This window comes from Adiantum capillus-veneris, chromosome 4 (assembly GCF_014529385.1).
Source record: "Adiantum capillus-veneris isolate H3 chromosome 4, ASM1452938v2, whole genome shotgun sequence".
In the NCBI taxonomy this organism is placed as follows: Eukaryota; Viridiplantae; Streptophyta; class Polypodiopsida; order Polypodiales; family Pteridaceae; genus Adiantum; species Adiantum capillus-veneris.
The window spans coordinates 18710459-18737223 of NC_140934.1; the positions used below are offsets into that span (position 1 = coordinate 18710459).

Genomic DNA, 26765 nt, shown 5'->3' on the forward strand with positions numbered 1-26765 from the left:
GCAGCTGCTTGGTCCACTCTCACGAGCCCTTCATTACAGTTTGAGCTATTCTCCACCAGCAAGATGATAGTGATACAGGGGGGTCGACCTACACTCCAGCCTGCTACAGAGCTTACTCCACAGGAGTGGTGGAGTGAGAGAGAGGTGTGTTGGGAGCTCATCTGTGGCCTAACATTCTGGTTCATCTGGCGGGCCCGCTGCTTCCGCATCTTTGAGGCTCGCCTCGTGCCACCAGCAAAGACTCTTCAAGATTTTTGGCCGGAGCTGACCCATACTCTCAGGGGAGAGTTCGAGAGACTTCAAGGCAGCTGCGACCGCATGCATGAGCGTAGAGAGGCGTTCCTTCGACTCTGGCGCCCTGGGCCTTTCTTCACCATGGTCCACGGTGTGCTCAGATGGCACTACTGTCCACCTGTGTGGCTCTTCCCTCCTCCCATATCTCGATTTAGCCCTCATTGTACATATGCTGTTTTTTCATTGGGAGAGTCTCCCCTTATGATTGTTGTAGCCCTCTCTAATAGAGGTGATTGTAGCCCTATGAGCAGTTTCACTAACTAATAGAAGGATCTTTTTCTCCGAAAAAAAAAAACATGGACATCCTCTCTCGAATATTTGAAGGGGCATCAGGTTTATTTGGTACAACACGAATACTAGGCTCTAGCATCTATGATAAGAGCTCCCTCCCTGTGGGATTAGCGAAGTTTGATTTGCAACGAGCTGCAGAGGCTATGTGTATGAAGGTTAAGGATGCCGAAGCCCTGCAAGGCCCCCAATCTAATTTACAGAGAGTTTTCAGATGGCAACAATGGAACTCCAAGCTACCTTTGTACTACTCCAACCATAGATTAAGGATGAAACAAGCCATTATGGAGTAGTAGTTTTGCCTTTGTTGGGGTAGACCCACCACCTTCTTGTGGGTCCTTTGTACTTGGCTTTTCTTCTTCTTTAATACAATTACCACTCTTCTCAAAAAAAAGAATTGGTGATAGGTCATAAAGAACTAGAAAAATGTGATTAGTATACGTAATTCTATCTACATGAAAAGCGTATTGTTGAAACAACCATAACTTTAATAAACAACCCCTCCACATCACATTGTCCTTGCTATGAAAGAAAACGCAGATCCAAGAACCCTTGCATAAATTTAAGGTTAGCAACCTTTCTCTGGATAAGGAAACAAAGACAAATGTAGAGGAGACATCTTTGCTCTTGCTCATCTCCTCCTCATCACTACCTCTTGCTTGCCCTGGATTGCTAATTTTGCCCCAAGAAAACTTCTTCACCATAAGGAGCCATGAAAGATACGTCATGACGGGCTGCGGTACAATATACGTGAACACGTGCTTCGAAAAAAGTCTTGCAATCCTTGGTGCAATCAATGTAAAAGGAACTTTGATATTGGAAATAAACTTAGAGCTTATAAACCATATAAGGGCAAAATGATTGTAGATAAAATTGCGTATTGGCAAGTAAAAAACAAGAGAGGGATAGCCCGGCTGCCTAGACCACCTATGGACACGTGTCAGACAAACCACCCAATCAGGCAGCTCCCCTTGGCTGGGGTAGTGTTCGAGGATGTAGGCACGTACCTGTAAGGCCAAATGTCCCATACCGTCCAGCCTCACCTCCTCGAGGTGACTTCGTGCAAGCTTAGTGTCACAAATGGGAGCGCACACTAATAATCAACAAGATGAAAATAAATAATCTTTCAACTAAATAGAGATGAGGGAGAAGTTCGATACAATATTTGGGACCAAAAGATGGGATGGTAGAATCCTTTAGTAGGGAGAATCTTTTTTACAAGCACAAGAACCGGAGAAAACCCCTCCGTTCTAATTCTCTGACTCGATGGTCGTTCCTTCCCGTAAGGGAAATCCGAGAGACGAGCTCTCAATCCCTTTTTCCCGTCTGTACTCGGAGCGGAGACTCCGCAGACAATTTCCGAATTTTGTTCCCGGAATTCCCAAGCGTAGGCCGAAGCCTTCCCGCTTCTCCTTGGCGATGAAGTACCTGCAAACACACACAAACACGGGACAACAATTTGTATGGCGAATCCACAATAGATACCTGTCGCTCTTGCGCGGGAAAAGCGACTTCCGTGCTTCGCAGTCTCGCGATCTCTTGCATCTTCTGGCGGTAGAGTCTTCTCTTGCTTGCTTTGGCAACTCCTTCCTCTGAGTGAGGGCATGGGATGCTTTTATAGCTCCCTGGCCACGGCAGGAATAACTGAGCGGAGGCTGCCCGCGTAGAGATCACGGTGGTTTTTTTTTTTCTCTTTTTTCTTTGTTGTTCTACCCGAAATAGGGAGAGAAAATTCGCCAGCTGGTTTTGTTGCTTTATTTTCTAAGTGGCTGCCCACTTATGAAGTGGGCGACCGGCATATTTTAAAATTGGTATGAACCTGCCCAAAAACTCATTTAAGCCTTATAAGTTAAAAACAATGCTTTTCACAGCACTTCCCAGGCGTCCCTCGATGCACCCACATACACAAATGCAATGCAAACATAGATTTCTTGCGGGAAAGGGTCTGCTCTTCCCAGAAAACTCGTTAAAATATTCCGTTTTTAAGCAAAGCTTCTCAGAACCCATCTTTATTCTTGTGCTTGCGTCTTTACGCGTATTCCTCTTTCCAGTTCGGGTTTCCTGCCAGACCAACGAGATATTCCCTTTCCGATGCTCCCGTCACCCCATCACATGACGCATCAGGAATATTCGTTTCCCGATCTCTCCTACCGAACTAATGGTAAAACCCCTTCGCGATGCTTAATGTCACCCATCATATGACGCATCGGAGTTTTCCGTTCCTGATAGCTTTTAAAATTCCAGTAGATCTACAGTTCCTAACCTTATGGTTCAAGTGCACATCTTTAAATATCCTAATTTCAATAAAAAGAAATCACTTGAGAAAATAAGAAAATAAGAAAATAGTCCATTTAGCAACATCCCTCTCGCTTCTAAACAGTTGTCCTCAATTGTAGTGCTTGTACATATCCTTCTAGAATCTCGGGATAGGATGCTAATTCGTGCTCGGTCATCCACTGAGCATCTAGAGTAGAATAATTCTTTAACTTTGCCAAATACTTCCATGTAATCTTCCCGGACTTAAGTGGCCGCTCCTGATGATGAATGATCTGCTCCGGTTGGAGTATTTCTTCCGTTTCTTCAACCTCAGGAGGTTCCTCAGCAATAGGCTGACTTGGAGACGGTCCCACATATGGCCGGAGTAAACAAACATGGAAAGCATTGTGGATCTTCCAATTAGATGGTAAGTCTAATCGGAACGTCACATCGTTCACTTGGTCAATTATCTTAAACGGCCCATAATAGCGATTGGAAAGTTTTACCACTTTCCCTTTATGAGTCGCATGTTTCTTTAATCTTGCATTCTCAAACTTGAGTAAGACTAATTGACCGACTGTTAAGTCCAGATTCCTTCTGTGCTTGTCTGCAGCTTTCTTATGTTTTTCCTGAGAGCGCAAAATTGCTCTCTTAACTTGCCCATAGGCCGTATCCAAATCCCGAACAAACTCATCTATTGCGAAAATCTTATCCTTAGTGACAAGGATCGGTGGAAGCAAAGGCTTACCATAGAGAATCTCAAAAGGTGCTTTCCCCGTAGACGAATGCACGGTATTGTTATATGCGTACTCAACAAGGGGCAAAATACTTCTCCCAGTTAGACTGTCTTTCTGACACATAAGATTTCAGCATATCCAATGCTGTGGAATTAGCGATCTCACTCTCCCCATCCGTTTGAGGATGATATGCAGAAGAAAAATTCAACTTTGTGCCAAGGTTATCAAACAAGGCACGCCAAAAGTTGCCTATCATGCGAGGATCTCGATCACTCACAATAGACTTGGACAGCCCATGATGCTTAAAGATCTGTGCTAGAAAAATTCTAGCCATATAGTCTGCTTTGATTGTTTTCTTGACTGGAATAAAGTGAGCTTGCTTGCTAAATCTGTCCACGATGGTCTAGATCGCATTATTTCCAGTTTGAGTCTTTGGGAGATCCATAATAAAATCCATGGCAAACTCTCCCAGGGTTGATCATCTATTGCGAAAAACTTATCCTTAGTGACAAGGATCGGTGGAAGCAAAGGCTTACCATAGAGAATCTCAAAAGGTGCTTTCCCCGTAGACGAATGCACGGTATTGTTATACGCGTACTCAACAAGGGGCAAAATACTTCTCCCAGTTAGACTGTCTTTCTGACACATAAGATTTCAGCATATCCAATGCTGTGGAATTAGCGATCTCACTCTCCCCATCCGTTTGAGGATGATATGCAGAGGAAAAATTCAACTTTGTGCCAAGGTTATCAAACAAGGCACGCCAAAAGTTGCCTATCATGCGAGGATCTCGATCACTCACAATAGACTTGGACAGCCCATGATGCTTAAAGATCTGTGCTAGAAAAATTCTAGCCATATAGTCTGCTTTGATTGTTTTCTTGACTGGAATAAAGTGAGCTTGCTTGCTAAATCTGTCCACGATGGTCTAGATCGCATTATTTCCAGTTTGAGTCTTTGGGAGATCCATAATAAAATCCATGGCAAACTCTCCCAGGGTTGATCAGGCACAGATAAAGGTTGGAGTAACCCAGGCGTCTTATGCCGATCATACTTTACTTTTTGCAAACCAAGCATTCTCTGACATGTTGATCAATGTCTGCTTTAAGGCTTGGCCAAAAGAAATATCTTTCCAATGCTAAAGTCGTAGGGAGAATTCCCCGATGACCCGCATAAGGTGAAGCATGTGCTTCTTCCATGATTTTCTTTCTCAATGGTTCTGCCACGCAAATTGCTTGGTGGTGATAGAGATAACCATCCCGAATGGAATAGGGATATTCATCCTCTCCGTTCTGTAACTTATTCCAAATGGAGGAGAAGTCTGAGTCATTCGGATACAACTCTGGAAGTGATTCCAGTTCTTGGTGATACATAGAAGTAACTACGTTCACCCTAGGCCGTCTAGACAATGCGTCCGCAACCACATTCTTGCTCCCAACCGTATGGAGGATCTTGAAGTGAAACATGGACAAAAAGTTGGCCCATCTCATTTGCTTCTCAAATAATTTCCGTTGCGTAAGAAAATACCGCAAACTCTGGTGATCGGTTTTGATCACAAAATCCGCTCCTAGAAGATAGTACTTCCAAGTAGACAAGGCGTGGATCACAGCCATAAGTTCCTTCTCGTAGATCGAGGCATGCAATTCTGCATCCTTAAGTCGTCTACTTTCATAAGCCACTGCATGGGCTTCTTGGTTAAGCACTGCACTAATGCAATCACCTAAAGCATCGCAGTGAACCTCGAATGGTTTCCTTAAGTCTAGCACTATCAAAATAGTTCCATGGCTTAATAGGTACTTTAGCCTACCAAAGGCACCTTGTTGTCTTGATCCCCACCGGAAAGGAATCTTTTTCCTTGTTAGGTCATGAAGTGGTCCTGCTACTTGAGCAAAGCCTCGGATAAACCTCTAGCAGTAAGAACATAATCCCAGAAAACTTCGTATATCATGTACCGTAGTGGGAGTTGGCCAATCTTGCACGACTTGGATCTTTGCGGGATCCATTTTCACTTGGTTGTGTGAGACTATATGGCCGAGATAGTGTATCTCAGTGAGGAAAAACTCACTCTTCTTTGCATTCACATGCAACTCATGCTTTCGCAATTCCTGAAACACTATATCCAAGTCCTTCCGATGTTCCTCCTTGGTCTTTGAAAAGACGAGTATGTCATCAAAGAACACTCCTGTGAAAGCTCGGTGTGGGCTGAAAACTCGATGCATTATTCAATTGAATGTGGCAGGAGTATTGGTCAAGCCAAACGGCATTACCAAAAATTCATAAAGTCCAAAAGTTGTGCGAAAGGCAGACTTATGGACATCTTCAGGGGCTATGCGTATCTGATGATACCTGCTTTTTAAGTCAATGCGACTAAAGACGCTTGCTCCCTGCAACTTATTGAGAATATCATCAATCCGGGGTATCGGAAAGCGATTCTTGATAGTGATCTTATTTAGAGATCGATAATCTATGCACATTCGAAACGTGCCATCTTTCTTCTGCACCAGTAGAACTGGAGAGCAGTAAGGCGAAGTACTTGGTCGTACTAGACCTTTTTCCATAAGCTCATTGACTTGCTTCAAAATTTCCTCTTGCTGAGCAAGACTAACCCGATAAGGGGGTAGGTTTGGGGGAGAGCTACCTGGTACGAGATCAATGTGACGATCTTCCGGGTGACGTTCCGAGGTAGCTTGTCTGGTAGAGTATCCGTGAAACAATCTTTATACTTTTCAAGAAATTGGAAACGTTTAATTTCCAAACTAGAGAGCAAACCCTCATTAGTTTTATCTCTTTCACGTGCGAAAATCAAGTAAGTAGAAATGCACTTCTTTATTTCCTGCTTAATGGAGATACGGATTACAATAGGGAATAGCCAATCTCCTGCATCATCAAAAATTTTAATATTCTTACCCTCATGCTCAAAAGCGAGGGTCTTTTCTACATAATCCGGAACCGGTTGCATATGGTAATGCCATGGCATACCCAAGATGATATCACATCCCTCGATAGGTGCCATCAAAAAGCATTCGTGGTCCTTGTATTCGCCAATCTGGAGATTGAGTTGTCCTTGCACGCGAGTTGCGAAGGTGGTCAACCCCTCAAATGCCGATGCGGAAGTGACTGGAGTTCCAAGCTGAGCCGGTGTAAGGCCCAAGCGTTCTGCAGTTTCCAGTGAGATGAAGTTGTCCGTCGATCTAGGGTCGTAGAGGATCAACACCCGCTGGTTATTCACAGATCCCCAGCCTTTAAGGAGCTGGCACTTCCCTTTCTCGGTTTCTGTATTTCCTTGCACATCAAGATTGGAATTCAAGCTCGGTGGAGCGGGTTCCTTCTTTGATTGTTCCTTCTTCGAAGATGCTTGTTCCTACCGTTGCTGCTGAACAGGGTAGTCGGGCTTCATATGTCCTTTTTCATCACAATAGAAGCACCTTCCTTGTTCTTTGAAGGTTTGTACTTGGTTCGGCATGAAGATACTTAAGCCGTTTTCCGGTACCCTCTGGCTTCTTAGGCTCATCCGGGTCCTCTCGGGAACGCTTTTTGCCTTGGTTGCCACGGTCATCATAGACCGCTCTTTGCCTTGCACGATATGTGCTATGTTCCATCCGTCTGGGGGTACCAGTGGAATGTAAATCCTTGGCAATGATTCCCGACTCCATCATCCGCTGAAGGGTGTCGTGTGGATACACCTTCATGCTCTTCCGAAGCGGTGGTTGAAGACCTGCTTCAAACTTTCGCATCTTTTCCTCGTCAGAAATCTTCATAAAAGGCGTAAATTTTAGAAGAACCCACCAAAACTTGTCAACATAAGCCGTGACTTTTTCTTGTTCCTTCTGGGCGAGCCAGTCCCATTCCTTCCGAATGTCCTTCTCGAAATCAAGTGGAAGAAATTGTTCATAGAATTCAGCTTTGAATTGAGCCCAGGTTTTGGCTTGAGTACCTTCCAGAATTTTGACTAGCCACCAGTTGCTTGCAGTCTCCTTGAGATGCATCCCAACATGACGCAACTTGGATTTTTCAGTGAAGTTTTCGTTGGCAAAAGCAACTTCAAACTGCCTGATGAAAGACAGTGCCTTGGAGATATCTCTCCGTCCTGTGTAGTTATCAAACTTCACATCCTCGTCACATCTTGCGGTGACGTCTGTGGTTATCCCTCTTGAACTGGGGCTTCTCTTTAGTAGTATGTAGGGAAGTAGTAGGAGTTTTCTTCTTGGGAGAAGATTTAGATACTGTATGAGAAGTAGATGTAGTAGTATAGTCAGGAGAATATGATGGAGAAGAGATAGAGACATCCTTGCATTCGTTAAGCAGAGAAAGTTCTTTTTCCTGGACCTTGCTCTTGGAAGGCCGTTTGTCCTGATCCGGAGATCCCTTGTGCGTTTCGGCACCTCTTTCCGCACCATCCACCTACGGGTTACTTCCATTAGCAAGATTTTCCTGACGCCCATCGGCATCCGTTCCTTGCGGCTTCTTGATTCCATCCAAAGCCTTTTGGACAGCCGACAACAAAATGAGTTGTTGCAATTCCGCCAATTGGGCTCGCACTAGCTGAAGTTCGTCTTCAGCGGTTCTTCCGTGACTTGTCATGGTTCTTCCTGTTCCTTCCCGGAATCGTCCTCCTTTGCAGAGAAAGAGAGGAATCCGAGCTCTGATATCACTGTCACAAACGGGAGCACACACGAATAATCAACAAGATGAAAATAAAAATCTTTCAACTAAATAGAGTTGAGGGAGAAGTTCGACACAGTATATGGGATGGGCTGGTTCCCCCCCTTAAAGAGAATCCTTTATTAGGAAGAATCTTTTTTACAAGCACAAAAACCGGAGAAAACCCTTCCGTTCTAATTCTCTGACTTGATGGTCGTTCCTTCCTGTAAGGGAAATCCGAAAGACGAGCTCTCAATCCTTTTTTTCCGTTTGTACTTGGAGTCAAGACTCCGCAGACAATTTCCGAATTCCGTTCCCGGAATTCCCAAGCGTAGGCTAAAGCCTTCTCGCTTCTCCTTCGCGATGAAGTATCTGCAAATACACACACACAAACACGGGACAACAATTCGTATGGAAAATCCACAATAGATACCTGACGCTCTTGCGCGGGAAAAGCGACTTCCATGCTTTGCAATCTTGCGATCTCTTGCGTCTTTTGGTGGCAGAGTCTTCTCTTGCTGGTGCTGGCAACTCCTTCCTTTGAGTGAGGGCATGGGATGTTTTTATAGCTCCCTGGCCACGGCAGGAATAACTGAGCGGAGGTTGGCTGCGTAGAGATCGCGGCGGATTTTTTTTTCTTTTTAATTTTTTAATTTTTTAATTTCTTTGTTGTTCTACCCGAAATAGGGAGAGAAAATTTGTTGGCTACTTTATTTTCTAAGTGGCTGCCCATTTATTAAGTGGGCGACCGGCATATTTTAAAATTGGTCTGAACCTGCCCAAAAACTCATTTAAACCTTATAAGTTAAAAACAATGCTTTTCACAGCACTTCCCAGGCGTCCCTTGATGCACCCACATACACAAATGCAATGCAAACATAGATTCCTCGCGGGAAAGGGTCTGCTCTTCCCAGAAAACTCGTTAAAATATTCCTCTTTTTAAGCAAAGCTTCTCAAAACCCATCTTTATTCTTGTGCTTGCATCTTTACGCGTATTTCTCTTTCCAGTTCGGGTTTCCTGCCAGACCAACGAGATATTCCCTTTCCGATGCTCCCGTCACCCCATCACATGACGCTGCAGGAATATTCGTTTCCTGGTCTCTCCTACGGAACTAACGATAAAACCCCTTCGCGATGCTTAATGTCACCCATCATATGACGCATCAGAGTTTTCCGTTCCTGATGGCTTTAGATAATTCCAGAAGATCTACAGTTTCTAACCTTATGGTTCAAGTGCACATCTTTAAATATCGTAATTTCAATAAAAAGAAATTACTCAAGTAAATAAGAAAATAGTCCATTTAGCAACACCTAGCCTCACCGGCTAACCCCTGATACTCTACAGTGGAGGCCGCCCTTACAAATGAAGCCAAGGCCTCATTTTATAATTTTCCATTCATACTACGTCCGCCTGAACACTATCTGGTGTCATAGACTAGGTTCCTGTTCTTGTGATAAAGACATTACAATAGTCTAAATTAACTCCATCAAAGAGGTAACTTGAACTGAATTGCTGTTGAGTTTCAGGTGACTAGGTCAATTACATGTCATCTCCATCCGACTTATCACATCCTAACACTATGTAGGCATGTTCTCAAGTATGTGTATCCTTAAATTGAAAAGCTCTATAATTGTGATGATTGATTACTTGCTGATAACCTTTAAGGTAACTCCATGATTTTACGAACTAAGTTTTTTTAAGGGATTGCTTCTAGCATGAAAGCATGGATATGTGGCTAATTATTGTGTCCATGGTGCCATGGTTCATTGCGATAACACGTTCCATTGAGAGGGGAGAAGGCTTGACATGAGGACAAATACTCATTGAAGGAGTGATTGATCCACATTGAGCACAAGTGACATTTCTCCATATGGCTATATCTTGTGGGAAAATTGGTCGTGGACCCACACACTCTTTTATTAGAGGGGGAGATTTTTTACCTTATCAAGAAATTATCATAGAACGAATGAGGGATCGAGAGAATTCCTAAGAGGTGCTTGTGTGGGAAAAGAGATTCGGAAATATAATCATACCTTGCAACCACACACCCCATGACCCAAGGGAGAGGGACAGGGTCTGTATAACCAACGTGACAAGCATGATGAATTCAATGTGCACGCATCTCCTCATCAAATGCATGCACCGCAAGTGACATTTGTCCATATGGCATATCTTGTGGGACAGTGGCTCAATGGGCCACCACACTTCATTTAAGAGGGGAGAGGCTTTGGCCATGTGGACATATTGTTAGGTGATGGGTCCACTTATATCAAGCATCCAAGCAAAATTCATTCCTAAAAGGTGCATGACATAAATTGCAGCATACCAATAATAGGATGCATGCCATGGAGGTAAAATTTGGTCATATGGCATATCTTGTAGCGTTTTGCAAGAACAACTAGGAGAGGGAGTTTGATCATGCCAACAAACTGAGGCATTCATCCTAGTGATATACATCCAATCTATAACCATCTTTCCAAGATGGTACCACAAGTGACATTTGCTCATGTGAACGTATCTTGTGGGACAATGGCTCAATGGATGCACGCCATCTCCCTCTGATGTAATTTTGGGCTCAATACCGTGGTGCTCTTGGCTATTAGTGAGCTCAAGCCTCGAACAGCCTCTGTCTGGTGTAATGTGACTCCTCTTAGGGTGTTAGGAGAGGGTTCTAGAGTAGCCCTTTGAAAGGAATCGTTGAGTTGTTCTCCATTGGAATCGAGAGGTGCCTAGCATAGGACCTTTTTACGTCTCTGAATCTCAAGTATGAAGCAGCCCAAGTGCCTTTGGTCTCTTGAATCCATCTCTTTGAGTGTGGGCTGTCCTGTGAGCTGAGCAGTGTATCCGCTCCATATGCTTTCATAAGTTGGGCATCTACACTATGTAATGCTCCTCATTCTCGACCCCATCTGCACATACTCCGCAAGTACTTCCTGGCAATGTGAGCAACTTATCCTGCCTCAATCTCTAATCTGTGTGATGACACTTTGAGCTATCCTATTGCCACTCAAGCACTTTGTTGCATGTATGTGCCATATATGCTGCCCCCTAGATGAACCAGCCCTCCATGATGTATGGGTGTGATCCAGTCTCTCTGATAAATAGCTGCCAGCTTGTCTGAGAACCAGATTCCTCTCAGTGAGGCAGCTAAATGGTGAGTCAGAATCAAACTGAAAGGGCGGTAGCTGCTCTATATCAAGGCCAAGTGTGTTGAACCAACATGTCATTTTTGTATACCAGGATCTACCCTCTCTAGACTCTGATGCCTCAAAAGCTCTGTATGAAAGTCTTATCCTGTGGTAGCTTTCTCATCCTCTAGATGAAGCACACTGTCTGAATTTGACTGCCCTTGCCATCAGTGATGGTGCAGTCGTCGCGATATATAGCTGAGTAGCTCTCTTGCCCCTCTACAGGGCCTATAGGACACAAGGCACACATGCCCGCCTATGCCCACTCTATATCCATGTGAGACCATCATCCCAGAGGATCAGGACCCAGGGAGCCTCCGTAACACCACCCTCTTCCTCATGGAAGCGGTTCTTTTGATCTTCTTGAGGAACTGGAGGATAAGCACTCTCTTTCCCCAACTTCCACACATTGGGTGGGGGGGAGCCATCTCCCTTGTATCCAAGGTTGACGGGACATTATTCCCACATTGGCATCTTGAATTATGCTTGAACAACAACAAGAATCTAAGTAGAAGAAGAAGAAGAGAAGTAAACTTCTTGACATCATAGGAACCATCACACGGGACCTCAAAGACCCATCCGACGAGTCTTGAACTAATGATCTGTTAATAGAGAGAAAGCTGGGATAACCAATCTACCACACTTGGGTGCCAAAGCTCTTGATGTGCTTGGTGGATTGCTAGATAGGAAAGGATCTCTTTAGAAAGACCCATCTCTCAAATCAGCTAGCTAGGAGAAGAATATATCCAAAGAGATGAATCCCTCAGATCTGAGGGTGAGCACCTACCCAAACAAATCTCAATCTTAATTAATGGGCAGTCAGATAGAGTTCTTGAAAGAGGGTTGTTTTGTCATGATATACACTCACTGACACGCATCCACCTGTCCGAGCGTCCCCAAAAAGAGTCTCATCGACATGCATGCTGAAAGTCAATCTACTATCTACTATTAAGGTTATTTGTTTCTATGGTCTGAGAACCTCTTCTTCATGCATGGTCTAAGTAATATGTGTTCCCCTTTTCAAGGGATAGACTAGGCATCTCAACCTAGCTAGACAAGGTGCCAACTATGCTTCCAATCAACAAATGTATCACGTAAACAGGCAATGGTTAAGTTACTCAACATCCCATTGACCGCTAGGGACGCCCCCCCCCCCCCCCCCCCCCCCCCCAACTATCACTAACCCTAAATAATTGTTTAAAAGATATTCATTATTTCTCACCCGTTTAGGCCTGTGACACTAACCAATGCATGCCTTCAGATGATACTCCAACTTCATCCTTAACCACCACATCTTTTGATAAGATGATTGAGACTTTTTTACCTGCATTTTGCTGTTGTTGGCTTGTTGTGGCACCCCTCTTGATAGTGTTTAATTGATAACTCCTCCTGGCCCTACTCAACTCCTTCCATGAAGAAATGGGCTCCCCAATACTCTAACTCGCAGCATCTATGTGGTGAGAGAAAGTGTTGTTGTGAGCCCTTGGAGTTGCTCTCCCATCCTTGCCGAGGATTGTGTCCAAGGGCTTGAGCCCAAGTAGCCCTTCTCATTCAGCTGCTTTGTCTCTAGATGGAGATGACAATCAGTGTCCTCGATATTGTTCCTCCAGCTACGTGTTCAGACCTGCCTTAGCATGGAGTGCTCAGACACGGGCAGCCATATGGTGAGTAGCTGCAAGAGATAGCATCGAGCAGCTTGGCAATTCTTTGAGTGCACACTTTCGTCTCTCAGACATTTGGAAGGTGGCAATTTGTGTTACCACCTGTAGACTATCCAGAGTTCCCAAACTCAACAGTCACACTTTTCGCATGTGTGATGTGTCATTTAATAAGACGTTTAGAGGAAGCTCAAGTCCATTGAGTTGAGAAAATCCATTGGCTGCAATGCAAGCACAGTCACATAGTACATGAGTAATTTGTCTTGTAAAGGCAATATCTCTACAAGTGGACTAAGAAGTTGGAACGCACCCATGATGATAGTCCCCCACTGCTACAAGGCTAGGGATGCTGCAAAAGTTTATCCTCAAAAGAAGGGCGATGACTTTGATGAGACTTTTCCTCCCCCTTGTCATGCCACCACCATGTATAACATCTACACATTAGAAGCTCATAAATAACGTACATTCATTGGCCTTTCAATGTCATCCCTGCCTTGCAAGAGTTCTCGTTAGCCAAACATGGACCACATACAAAGCTAAGAACAGACATTGCAGCTATCCTTGCAGGGGGGTTTTCCCAATGGTCTCTTTTAGCTTTGCATATATAAAGAGCTTTGTGTGTGTACTGTGTCCTCTCCCCCGGCTTCTTCTGTGCTTTATTTCAATTGGCTTTAATAATTTTTGCGTTCTCTTGCATGCCAGCTGCTGCATAAATATCTGACATGAGGACACATGCTGGTCCATGGAATTTACTTTCCCGAGCAGCTTGTTCAAAAGCCAACCTCCCAACTTCAACATCTCCCCATTTCCGGCAAGCACCCAGTAAAGCAATCCAATTTGCAGAACAATCGAAAGTTGGCATCTCATGGATCAGTTGTACTGCCTTTTCCAGATGCCCTGCGCGACCAAAAAGGTCAACTATACACGTGAAGCACTCTGGATTAGGGTTTACACCATATTTGGTGCCCATTTTCAAAAAAGTAGAATAACCTTCTTCGACAAGACCAAGGTGGCTACACACGTTGAGCATGCAAAGAAACGTCACTGCATCTGGAAAAATGCCCTCACGTTCCATGTGTTCAAAACAGCACACCGCTTGCTCACCTTGACCCTCTTGTGCAAAACCTGTGATCAGTGCATTCCAAGTTACAACATCTCGAGAAGGTAGCTTCTCAAGTACTTCTTGTGCCTTTGAAAGAGCACCGCACTTGGCATACATGTCCACAACAGCATTTCCCACCATGATGTCACTTTGCAACAATCCTTGCTTCTCAATGGCATCATGAATTTCCTTCCCTTTGTCAGCTGCTCCAATAGATGCACATGCTTTCAAGATGCATGCATAGGTTGTTGTATCTGGAAAAATGCCCTCATGCTGCATGCGATCAAAGCAAATTAATGCTTGCTCACCTTGACCCTCTTGTGCGTATCCCGCAATCAGTGCATTCCAAGAGATAACATCCCGCGAAGGGAGGCTGTCAAGCACACTTTGGGCTTTAGGAAGATCACCGCACTTGGCATACATATCCAGCAACGCAGTGCCTAGCTCAATGTGATCCTGCAACAACCCTTGCTTAGCAACCTTATCGTGAATTTTTTTGCCCTTTTCAAGGTCTCGAAGAGTGGCATAAGCTTTCAAAACACTAATGTAGGTCACTGCATTTGGACGAATGCCGTCACCCTGCATATGATCAAAGCAATCTAGCGCTTCCTCACCTCGCCCCTCTTTGACATATCCTGCAATTAGTGCGCTCCAAGAGACAACATCTCGAGAAGGGAGTTTCTCAAGAACATCTTGAGCCTTTGAAAGTGCACCACATTTGGCATACATGTCCACAATAGCATTGCCAAGCACTCTATCATCTAGCAACAACCCTTGCTTCACAACCACGTCATGGATTTCTTTTCCTTTCTCAGCAGCTCCAATAGACGCACAGGCTTTAAAGATGCAAGTGTAGGTCACAGCATTTGGAAGGATACCCTCCTGCTGCATGCGTTTAAAACAATCCAGGGCATTTTGGCCTTGGCCACCCTGAGCATAGCCTGCTATCAATGCAGTCCATGTAATTACATCCGTGCTCTTATGCATGTCTAGGATTTCTTTTGCTTTCCCAAGCTCACCACATTTTGCAAACATGGTTACTAGGGCATCTGAGCACTTCTCTAGGAGGCCCAATCTCAGAATATCCTCATGTAGTCTAGTGCCTCTGTGTAAATCTTTGTTTTTGGTGCAAGCCCTCAGAGAGTGTACTAGAGCATACCGCACATCTTGAGCTCTAGCAGATGAAAATCCGCAGCTATTGCTGCTATGATGCAGCTCTCTGTTTGGCAGCGCCAAGCCCCTTTTTCTAAGCTCTTTATTGAGCCACGGCCGGTTACCGCCCATCCACAGAGACTCTGAGGTTGGGGTATGCCTGTCGTCTGGGTAGCGATTATCCCACCACTGCGAGTGATCCGACATGTCGCGGTTCGTAACAGCCATTGCTGAGACAAGCGCTGGCCCAAATTTATTGGGATATCTCGACTCTCTCTTCTTCTCTCTCTCTCTCTCTCTCTCTCTCTCTCTCTCTCTCTCGGCAATACTACACAGAGCTACAAATTGCGCTGTGGAATTGCAATGACTCAGCACCCACAGAGACTACTCTATCCAAGGTGGTACAAATGCGTCTTTGTTTCGCACGGGAGGCCCCACTGAGCTAGTAACACGATCCCCTCAAGCCTAGCCTGCACGTTCGCGTGTTATTGACCCCCACTGTTTACATCCTTCACAAGCACTGTTTGGTAACAATGCAATTTCTTCAGGTCCGCGTGCCCGAAACGCCTTAAGCTAGTTGGCATGCTAACTGTGTTGCACGTACTCCAACCAATCAAATGCCAATACAATCTACAACTGCTTCCTTTTCTCCTTGTGTGTGAATGACACAGTTAAACGGTGGTTCTATGTCTGGGTGGCAAACGGCAGAAGCTCAATTGTGCAATCTGAACATAGGTTGTTGACCAATGAAAGCAAGCGCTTGAGGCGGTTCAGACTACACACACATCTTTGCTAGCCATGGTTAGCTGGTGTGAGTCAGCTATGGCGTAAGTCCACTGACTCACACCCAAGAGGGCTGCTCAATGTTCCCGGCTTTCCCACTCCTCTCACAGCTTGTGTTGCACATGCTCAGCCAATCAAATGCCGTTGCGATCTACATTTGCTTTCGTTTCCTCTTGTGTGTGTGTGTGTGAGAGAGAGAGAGAGAGAGACACAGACAGACAGTGGACACTCTAAACGTTGGTTCTACTTCTGGGTGAAAAAGGTACAAGCCCAATTGTGCAGTCTGAACAAGGCCTTACGTTAGACACATGAGAGACCAAAGAGGGGCCTACCAAGAGTCACTTGTGATAGTGTATGCAACATAACACTTTTCAAGGCTTAGGAGGAGTGGCAATTCTATATAGGAGAGAGCTATAGGAGAGAGTATAGATTGTTGCACAAGACCGAAAGGCTAGCTTCATGTGGATGTGCAGTTACAGGAAGAGCATATTTCATATACATTTCCATATGCTACTTCGTACCAGCATAGTCAAGATTTGCAATAGTCAAGGAGATACTCAAGAAGATGGCTTCAAGGAGGAGGAAAGAGAGGAGAAGGGAGATACACATTCATCATACACAACATAGGGGATTATGGAGTACTCCAAGCTAGGAGATACTCAAGAGGATGGCTCCAAGGAGGAGGAAAGAGAGGAGAAGGGAGATACACATTCATCATACACAATAGAGGGGATTATGGAGTACTCCAAGCTAGAAGAAGTCTTTTTCTCATGGAAGACTTCAATGGGTGGACCAAGAGCGGACAATGTGAGACCTATGATTTTGAGGAGTTTGAGATGCTACACCCCTTGGATGAGAGAAGACTTGAACAAACACAATGACACCCACAACATATGGGCACCAAGTACTTTTTCTAGGGTCACAACATCATCTCATTTATTTACAACGGGATGGCAATGGCCCAACTTAGGAGGATTTACATGGATACCACCATCAATCATTGAAGGAGGCAGCATAGCGGTTTACATTTTTGGATATAGAGAGGCCACACAATTATCCCTTTCCTGGGAATCCCAACACATATTATTGGTGTTGACCACACATACACGTGCTTATTCAACAACACATCCCCCTCTCATACACCATCTAAACGTCCACCTCACACCTCAAGAACTCTCCATGTAAATGCTCATCACGTCTATTGGAATGAGTTGGTCACTTGACAACTATTACAGGTTTAGAACATAAGAGTCAGACGTCAGATACCAGATCTAACAAAATGAACAGAATTAGACTTCAAAAGACCATATGGGAAAATCAAACAGATAATTGAAGTGAATTGAAAGAATGGATTCAGATGATAGGAACTGAGACATCTAGAAATTAGGTATTTAGATTTATGAGTTCAAGAGTACAAATGTGGAAGTACAATTGATGATGCACTCAGTGCTCAGTTACAAGATGGTACAAGAGTTTTGACAACTCGTTATATAATAGGGCTCTCAGAAAGGGAAAGACCAACCCAAATGAAAGTAATGGGTCCTATTTATAGGTGCCCATTCTAGATTTGATTGACTGATTGACTATGCAGTTATCGACTACTAACTACCAGCGGTAAGTAATTTGTAGAAGCCACTTCTAGGGGCCGGTTCCCACTATCTACATCCTCCTCCCCTTTCTTGAATTTGGGCGTGTTTCCAAAATTTTAGACTACTAGTCTAACTTCACCTTTTACGATTAGCCCTCTATTTGTCTGAAGCTTTCTTCAGTTTGAGTCTTTGTCATTTACTGAGTTGGTGATTGAAGAACTCTAGGCATGTCTTGACCTTGAGGGGGGGCCCTTGAGGCTGTATTCTCCTTCTGAATAATTCTATATATCCTCCTAATCCAGTTTCTGCTTTCTCTCAATGAGCATCTCCACCTCATAGGGTGTGAGTGCATGCCAGGTCTTTGTATCAAGATCATGCAACGTTTTCTTTCCTTTGGTTAGTCGTGCCCTTGCGAGCTTGTGAAAAATCGATGATGTGTAGATCCATCCAGTTGTATCTGATTGATTGGCTTTGATTCTGGATTAAAAAAAGACTTTAGCCATTTCTCTAAATTGGGGTTCAGAGCTAGCATTGCTCACAAGTTCCTCTTTAGGAATCTTGGATGCCTCCATAGATAGTTGAAGATGTTGGAAGGGGAGATGGCGAGAACGGTTGCTTGCTTCCAATTCCCAATTTGGCTTGCACCTCTACTTGTCAACCTTTCACCATCCCTTCCAATTACTAAGTACTCACACACACCTAGACTATGACAGCACGAACACGCACACACGAGAATAAATTGACAAGGGAAGAGTGTAAGAGGGGTGTAAGAGATGTAGACATAATCATGGAGTACACATAGAAACACAACATAGCATAAGAGATAAGAAAGGGAAAAAAATTGAGCATCCACACAAGAAAGGCCTAAAGATTGCAGCCGCAAACTCCCCGGCACCTCTTGTGGAGTTTGGTATCTCATATTTGATATATTATTGGTGCCAAAAATTGGAGGCCCTCTTTTACACTTTAGTCCCACTTTAGTTATGAGTGGAACACATTACTTATTGCATGACCCTCTTAAGGTGAATTCTCAGTGTCCTATTTATAAAGCAGCCATAGTGGCTTATTGATAAAAGATCTAAAATACTGTGCAAGAATAAAATGACTGAGAGAATTATTATTTGCCGGCGCCTCCTCATCAACTCTTAGAATTCCAATCTACAAACCATCATGCACTCACTGTTAGTAAAATTCAAATAGATAGCACATAACTAACCATTAAGCCAACTATCCTAATTGCAGTTAACCACATGCAACAGGAGGGTGCCCAATTTCGTAACATCCCTCCCACCATGGATAGCAACTACCCTCAGTTGTTCACTAAAGAATCAACTGGACCGTGAGTGATGGAAAGTATGGAGAAGTTATGAGAAGTTGCGGAATTTTTTTTCAGGAATCCACTTGGCATCCTCTCTATTGTGGCCTTTGAAGGTCAAAAGATAGCAGTTATAAACCATGCCCGTGCGTGTGGTAGTGGTCTCGTGATCAACTATTTGTGCAGGGATGAGATGTTCTTCTTGGTCCACAAGTGAAGGTGGATCCTCATAAATGTGATGCGTAGGTAGGGGTCCTAAGGTCTTAAAAGACTAATGTGGAAAGTATTGTGAATGTGCCAATGTGAAGGTAGGTCTAAACGAAATGAAACATCATTGATCACATCACAAATTCTGAATGGGCCATAAAAATGAGGAGCAAGTTTAACAAAAACATTAGTATGTACACTTTTGATCCTTTGTTTTTCAATGCGAAGCATAACATAATCATGTTCTTTGAATTAATGTGCCTTGTAGTGCTTGTTAGCATGCTTAGTGTAAAGTTCTTGTGAGTGTTTAATGGCAGAATGCACACTTGCATAAATATCATGAAAATTAACAGTAAAATCATCAGTGAACAGACATAATATTGGAAAGACGTGAAGCGGGAGTAGGCAGAGAATAACCATACACAATTTCAAATTCAAATGGAGATTTACATGTGGCAGTGTGAGTGTTGTTGCTATATGCAAACTCGAAAATATGCAGGTAATCATCCCATTTCTTGGGTTGAGAAGAAACATAAGCTTTTAACAAGTCAATGATAGTTCGATTGGTGACTTTGGTTTGACCATTAGACTTAGAATGGAATGCATAAGTAAAATCAAGTGTGGTTCCAAGATTTTCAAAAACAGTAGTCCAAAATACACTACAAAATTTGGAATCTCGATAAGAGATTATAACTTTAGGCAAATCATGATATGGAAATAGAGCTTTAAGAAATAGAAGTGCAGCTTGATGTATTGTGAGTGTTTTCTTATAAGGAATGAAATATGCTTGTTTAGAAAAATGGTCAATTACATTCCAAATCATATCATGCTTGTGAACAGTGAGTGGAAATCCAGTTGACAGAATCCATTGAAATATTTTCCCAAGGTTTTTCAAGAATAGGGAGAGGGTGTAAAAGTCCCAGTTTCTTACCCGTTGCGGCTTTGATCTTTTGACAAATCAAACAAGTTAAAACATACTGTTTAACATCAGTTTTCATAATATGCCAATAGAAATCACGACATAAGTTTTGAAAAAGTAGCAGCAAATCCTCTATGTCTAGCTTAGGGTGGCTTATGCAACTCTTGTACAAAAAGGTTTAGTTACACACAATTTTTGTTTGAAATAAAGAAAGTTTTCTTGAATAGTGTATTTTAAAATTGTGTGTACAGAGTTTTCAATCATATGCAATCATGTGGTTTTGAAATCATCATCTTGTGCATAAGTGTCAGGCATTGAATCAAATGAAGTACTCGTAATGGTTAATAGATTATTAAGAGAGGATCTTCGACTCAAAGCATTAGCTACAACATTCTCCTTACCAGGTTAGTATGGAATGTTGGGTTGAAAACCTTGAATGAATGCAGCCCACTTAATATATCTATCATCTACTAAGGGTTGAGACAATAAATACTTGATACTGTATAGTGTTTCCAGATTTTCAAAGCATGTACAACAGCAGTCAACTCTTTGTCATATGTACTAAATTTTGCTTCAGACGGCTTAAACTTGTGACTTTCAAATGCAAGTGGATGGTTATCTTGCATAAGGATTGCACCGATATCTTTCCCACTTGCATCAGTGACTACGACAAAGAATGGTCTATCAAAATCAGTCAATTGCAGTACTTGTGCATTTATCAAAGTATTCTTGAGTGCATTAAAGGAACTTTCTTGCAAATTAGACCATACATAAGGAGAATTTTTCTTTACCCAGGAAAGTGAGCTAATGAGATTTGTAAGAAAAGTTACGTACAAACTTCCTGTAATAATTGCATATACCAATAAAAGAACAAAGCTCATGCAAATTTTTTGGTATAAGCCATGACTGAATGGCTTCAATTTTCTTGGGGTCTACATGTATTCCCTTACGCGATACAATGTGTCCCAAATATTCAATTTCAGATTGGAAAAATGAACTCCTTTCAAGATTCAGATATAAGTACTTGTGTGCAAGCAGTTCAAATACACGTGTTAAGTGCTCTTTATGTTCTTGTTCTGATTTTCTAGAATACAAGAATATCATCAAAGAATACAATCACAAAATCTTCATGGTCAATGAAAATTTGGTTCATAATGTGTGTGAATGTCGTTAGTACATTCGTTTGATCAAACATTTTGACTTGGTGATACCCTAATTTGAGGTAAAATTTGCTGAAGATGTTTGCCCCTTTGAGTTTGTCTAATAGGTCATCCACTCTAGGAATAGGGAACCTATTCTTGATGGTGATCTTGTTTAAAGCTTTGTAGTCAATACACATACGAAAAGTCCCATTTTTCTTCTTAACAAGAAGTACTAGAGCTCCGTATGGTGAACTACTAGGTCTTATAAGTCCTCGATCAAGCAAGTCAATGATTTGAGTTTGTATTTCCCTGTGTGCAATTGGATTTACATGATAAGGTGCTCTACAAGGAGGTTCACTACTCGGTATAATATCTATTTTGTGGTCTTCCCCCGAGGTGGTAGATCATGCATGAAACAATTTTTAAATTGTGAAAGAAAATCATCATGTGGATTCATGTGAGGTTTCAGTTTCAACGTAAATTTGATTTACCAGCATCAGATATGTTTTCCCTTGTTTTTGAACTGCTCTTTTGGCTTGGGTGTGAGAGAGAAGTGGAAATGTTTGATGTGCTAGTGTTGCTTGGATGGAGAAATTTTTATTATTATGAATGAGAGACATGGTACGTGTTTTATAATTAATCAAGGATCCAATTCATGACAAAATGGAATTCCCAAAATTATAACAAGATCATGCAATGGTGCTACCAGAAATGTACGTGCTTGCGTAAATTCACCAATGCAAACTTCAATAGTGACTTGGGTTTTGCAAGTAAAACATTGATTATTAAAAGCAGTTTTAACTTTGTGAGGTGAAGAAATTTCAGAGAGACAGAGAAAGTTGTTTTGCCAACCATGCAGAAATAAAATCATGGCTACTGCCATCATCTAAAACAAAAACGACACTTTCACCCTTGATTGTGCCTTGCACTTTAAACAAAGTGTGAAGAGATATAGGAGTACCTGAAGATGATTTGTCATCGTGATCATACTCAGGATCATATCCCTCACCGTAATTAGCTTCCACTTCATTGTCGTTGGGATTAGCATCTTCGATGAGGTTAACAATAGCACCATTGGGGTGGTTGTTGTTAAAGGGTCTTTGGGCATTATCTGCATAGTGACCATACTGGAAACATTTGAAACACTTTACCTTTTTATTACAATTAGAATTTTGAGCAGGACGTTGGTTGGAAGAAATTTGGTTTCCTCGTTGCTGCGTGTTGCTATTGTTGTTGCCATAAGGTTGAGAAGTTGTGGCAGAATTATCAAATGTGTGCTCCTTGAAAAAGGTACGGCTTTGATGTTTATTCCAATCAAAGCTAGGAGAGAAAGAAGCTCTCTTGTTACGGTTAGTGTTAGCAGTTTGTTCGGTGTGAGAGAGTTGTCCACCTTTCTTCTTCTCCGCATTAAGGGCCAAAATAATAGCCTTTGATAGTGAATCCGATTCAAACATATCTACCTCAACACCAATTTGTAGTGCTAAGCCATATATATATTTACGCTTTAATTTTCTGCGACTGACAAGTTCAATAGCTTGCAATTGAATTAAGCAGTTCCAAAAACAATCAGTATAGCCATGTACATCTTCATTTCAACCTTGTCGAATTAAATCTTACTGACATCGTGCTTTAGCTTTATATTGTGTGGGCAAAATTTGAGGTAAAAACAACTTTTTGAATGCATGCCAAGTACGTGGTCTTTTACCATGCTGTTTGGTGGCGTTCTACCACAATGCAACGCTACTCGTGAGATGATTTGATGCACACTTTACCATTTCACGTTCGGGAAAGTCTTCATCATGAAAATAGTCATCTAATTGGCTAACGCATGGTAGAACCGTGCTAGCATCTTTAGTGCCATCAAAATCCTTGAAAGTGAAGGCTTTTCTAATTTTGTTTCGCGTGGGTGCCGGTGCAGATTGTATGCTGCAGGAATGCAAATAATTTATCTTCAAGCTCTTGCCTTCGCATGCGTCCATACGTGAGAGATTGTTGTAGATTGGCAAGCTCTTCAGCAACTGTGGGTGCTTGTGGAAGGTATGCCACGATTGCGTGCTTTCTTTTTTTTCTTTTCTTTAAATAAATAAATAAATAAATAAATATATATATATATATATATATATATATTTGTTTTAAGGCTGTGAGTGTATATGTATATGATGATATGCAAAGTAACACTTAAGAATTAAAATAATGGAATAAGCAGAAATAAATGGGTACTTAGCTCGTAGATTTCCTGATGCCGTCCAATCCAAGTTGTGGAGTACTATGGCAAATTCGAAAGTTGGTGTCCAGTTGAACAGGCCTGTGTGCAAGAAATTGGAAATTTTAAAAAATAATTATTTTACTTCCGAGCTCTCTTCCATCGTAGATGGTAGTCATTAATGGTGCTCGCCCTTTGATGGTTTTTGATTAATTACCGCCTGCTTAAAGCTTTTGCTATAAATTCTCAAGGGCTTTGAAATACGAACGACTGTGAATCTATTAGGAGGTTGCGAGTGATAGGCAGCCGAATTTCTCTTGAAACATAAAAAAAAATTGATGTTGGGCGGCCAAAGGGGTTTGGAATTAGCTGTTGCCGATTGTGTCGTCGATTGTCCAAAAGCTTGAGTAGGATGAATACTCTCTTAAGAGGGGATGTTTTTTTCTTTTGGTGGATCCATGGGAGGCCAGCCTTGCTTTTAATGTAAACACCTTTTATAGTTGAAAAGGTGTGAAAAGCTATGGTTAATAGCGTGTTGCAGTCGGCTGACAGCACGAGAGGGAGAAGGCCGATGACCACGACTGCTACAAGTATTTTCGGGCCGCGAGTAAGAAGGAAAAACAGTTCAAAACACCATGGCGCTCTGTTTGAGGCTAGCCTTGCATACTTTTGATGAAGTCGACGGCATGACTGCCTGTGTGGAAGAGGTGAGTCTCACAGAAAGTTGTCGACGAGCGAGCTTGTTTTCCCTTGCTTTGTGAGCCTCACCAATCTGCTCCCTTTTGACTCTATGAAGCCTTGAAGATCTTGAAACCCGTCATCTTTGCTATGAAGCTTTGAAGATCTTGAAACCTGTCGTCTTTAAATATTTTGTCTTCTCTATCCCCACTAATTTGATCTCCAATTTCGTAACCGCTTCCAGATGCACTACTACTGCTTGATAATATTTTAGCTATGCCGGCTTTTGATCTTCTGAGCTATCTTCAAAGCACTCTGATGCCTGTTCCTTCAAGAACCTTTTGCTTCTAGACTGCCTCTCTTTTGCCTTCACAGTCGCCAAGAGTTAGCTATTAATTGAAACTTGAATTGACCATACCAATTCTCGATGTCGATAAGGAAAATTAATTTGTCGATTGATCATCGATTAGCTTCAATTTGCAGACTTGATATTGCCGATTCATAACTTAATTGCCAATTTTCTCAAATCTGTTTCTCTTATACCACAGTTGGAAGGGGAGATGGCGAGAATGGTTGCTTACTTCCAATTCTCAATTTTTCTTGCACCTCTGCTTGTTCACCTTTCACCATCCCTTCCAATTACCAAGTACTCACACACACCTAGACTATGACAACACACACACACACACACACACACACACACACACACACACACACACACACACAAAAGAGAATAAATTGACAAGGGAAGAGTGTAAGAGATGTAGACATAATCATGGAGTACACAGAGAAACACAACATAGCATAAGAGAGAGGAAAAGGGGAAAAATTTGAGCATCTACACAAGAAAGGCCTAAAGATTGCAGCCACGACACCTCTTGTGGAGTTTGGTATTTGATGTTTGATATATTATTGGTGCCAAAAATTGGAGGCCCCTTTTTTACACTTTAGTCCAACTTTAATTATGAGTGGAACACATTACTTATTGCATGACCCTCTTAGGGTGAGTTCTCACTATTCTATTTGCAAAGCAACCATAGTGGATTATTGATAAAAGATCTAAAATACTGTGCAAGAATAAAATGATTGAGAGAATTATTATTTTCCGGCGCCTCCTCCTCAACCCCCAAAATTCCAATCTACAAACCATCATGCACTCACTGTTAGTAAAATTCAAATAGACAGCACATAATTAACCATTAAGCCAACTATCCCAATTGAATTAGGAGATGGATTTGTGCTCTCCATTGGGTCATCATGCCTTAAAAATTAATTAAATCATCTTTAAGCGCAGACACTGTGCTCTTCTATTCAGTGTCATTCAAGATGGATTTCTAGGCTACCCACAATTGCTTTGTTCGTGTGAGATCCTTATCTAATCTACAATTTGGATATAGTGCATATGATCAACAAGCTCATTTTAGATGGGGTAGAGACTTGGATAAAACTTTGGTTGCTCATCTACCTTCATTGGGAATGCACACATCAGTATTGTTGAGTCTGGTACTACCTCAATGTAGTTCAAGACTATTTGATTTTCCTACGGCATCATTTTTTAAAGTATTGTAAATGAAATAGGCTATCAGGGTTTGTTCTTGTTTCCTGATAGTCATTCTAGTACGTGGCCCTTGACTGCTAGGCGGCATTATTTTCTAAGATGGCTATGACACACAATCCAACATCCTTCTGGGCTATTTGTATCTTTAGTAGCAGGGCTTTGACTTCCATTGTGATATCTCGCATGCACTTGTAAGCTGGTTTATTGACCAATAAAACTTCCAACTTAATTGCAAGACTCTGGATGTTCATTGTGGTCAACTGCTTTGTTGGAGGATTCACCAAGAGGTCATCTTGTGTCAGGATATATTCAAGTATCCGATTCAACATGTGAATTGCATTTGGATGTTGTGGTAGTTTACAGGTCTGCTATTCATGATAGCTGCTCAACTTCCATTGCTTTATCATGCACTTTGTGCCATCGTCCTAGAGATATGTTTAGATTTGAAGTTGCTTCTCTCTTCATAAATGTTTGATCAGACTCAAGCACTGATTTGAAAATTTTGAAACATGTTCTGAGTCTAGCTCTTGCTAAATGGCCTTTCCTTTATCCTTGTGAGTGAGGCCCACCTGTTGTTTGCTTCTAGCCTGCTGATCTGGAGGTGGGTTATCTTGACCTCTCGTTGTCTAATTAGTAGTGTTGTATGGGGTCTGAGAAGGTTGGCCTTGCGAGTTATCAGGCGCTTAACTGGCTTGAGCCCCTCCTTGGCTAGAGCCGAGAGCATTTATGGGGTCATTGTCATTATCATCATCATTTTTCTTTTCTGATGGTTCCCCCTCCAAAGCATCTCCGACTTGCTCATTCTCTTTGTCATCTTCATTTTCTCATCAATGTTGGTCTTGAAATGTTCAATGAGGGCTTGATTTGCCAATGTGTTGGTGTAGGTGGAGCTATTTCCCTCCAAATATTCTTTGATAGTGGCCACCAAGTTTTGTAAGTCTTCTAAATTGAGGGTCAAATTTTCCTCATAATCTATGATTTCTATCAATGCTGATAAATATATTTATCCATGATCGATTGCTTCAATATATGGCATGGACTTCCTTCAGACTCT

The 26765-nt window shown here is 42.3% G+C and overlaps 1 protein-coding gene across 2 annotated transcripts in view; it reads right to left on the bottom strand.

Moving 5' to 3' along the window:
• Positions 1–16333, bottom strand: part of LOC147458812 (pentatricopeptide repeat-containing protein At5g16860-like) — a 34006-nt gene extending 17673 nt beyond the window's left edge. The window contains exon 1 of one of the 2 annotated variants that reach the window (XR_015187799.1): positions 12730–16333. Coding sequence is in view for 1 of the 2 variants with exons in the window: in XM_086510247.1 (XP_086366373.1) it covers positions 13725–15545 (1821 nt within the window). In the remaining variant the exon portion in view is untranslated. Of the gene's footprint in view, positions 1–12167 lie in introns of those variants that run through there. The other variant, XM_086510247.1, reaches the window with a different exon arrangement.
• Positions 16334–26765: the final 10432 nt, after the last annotated feature.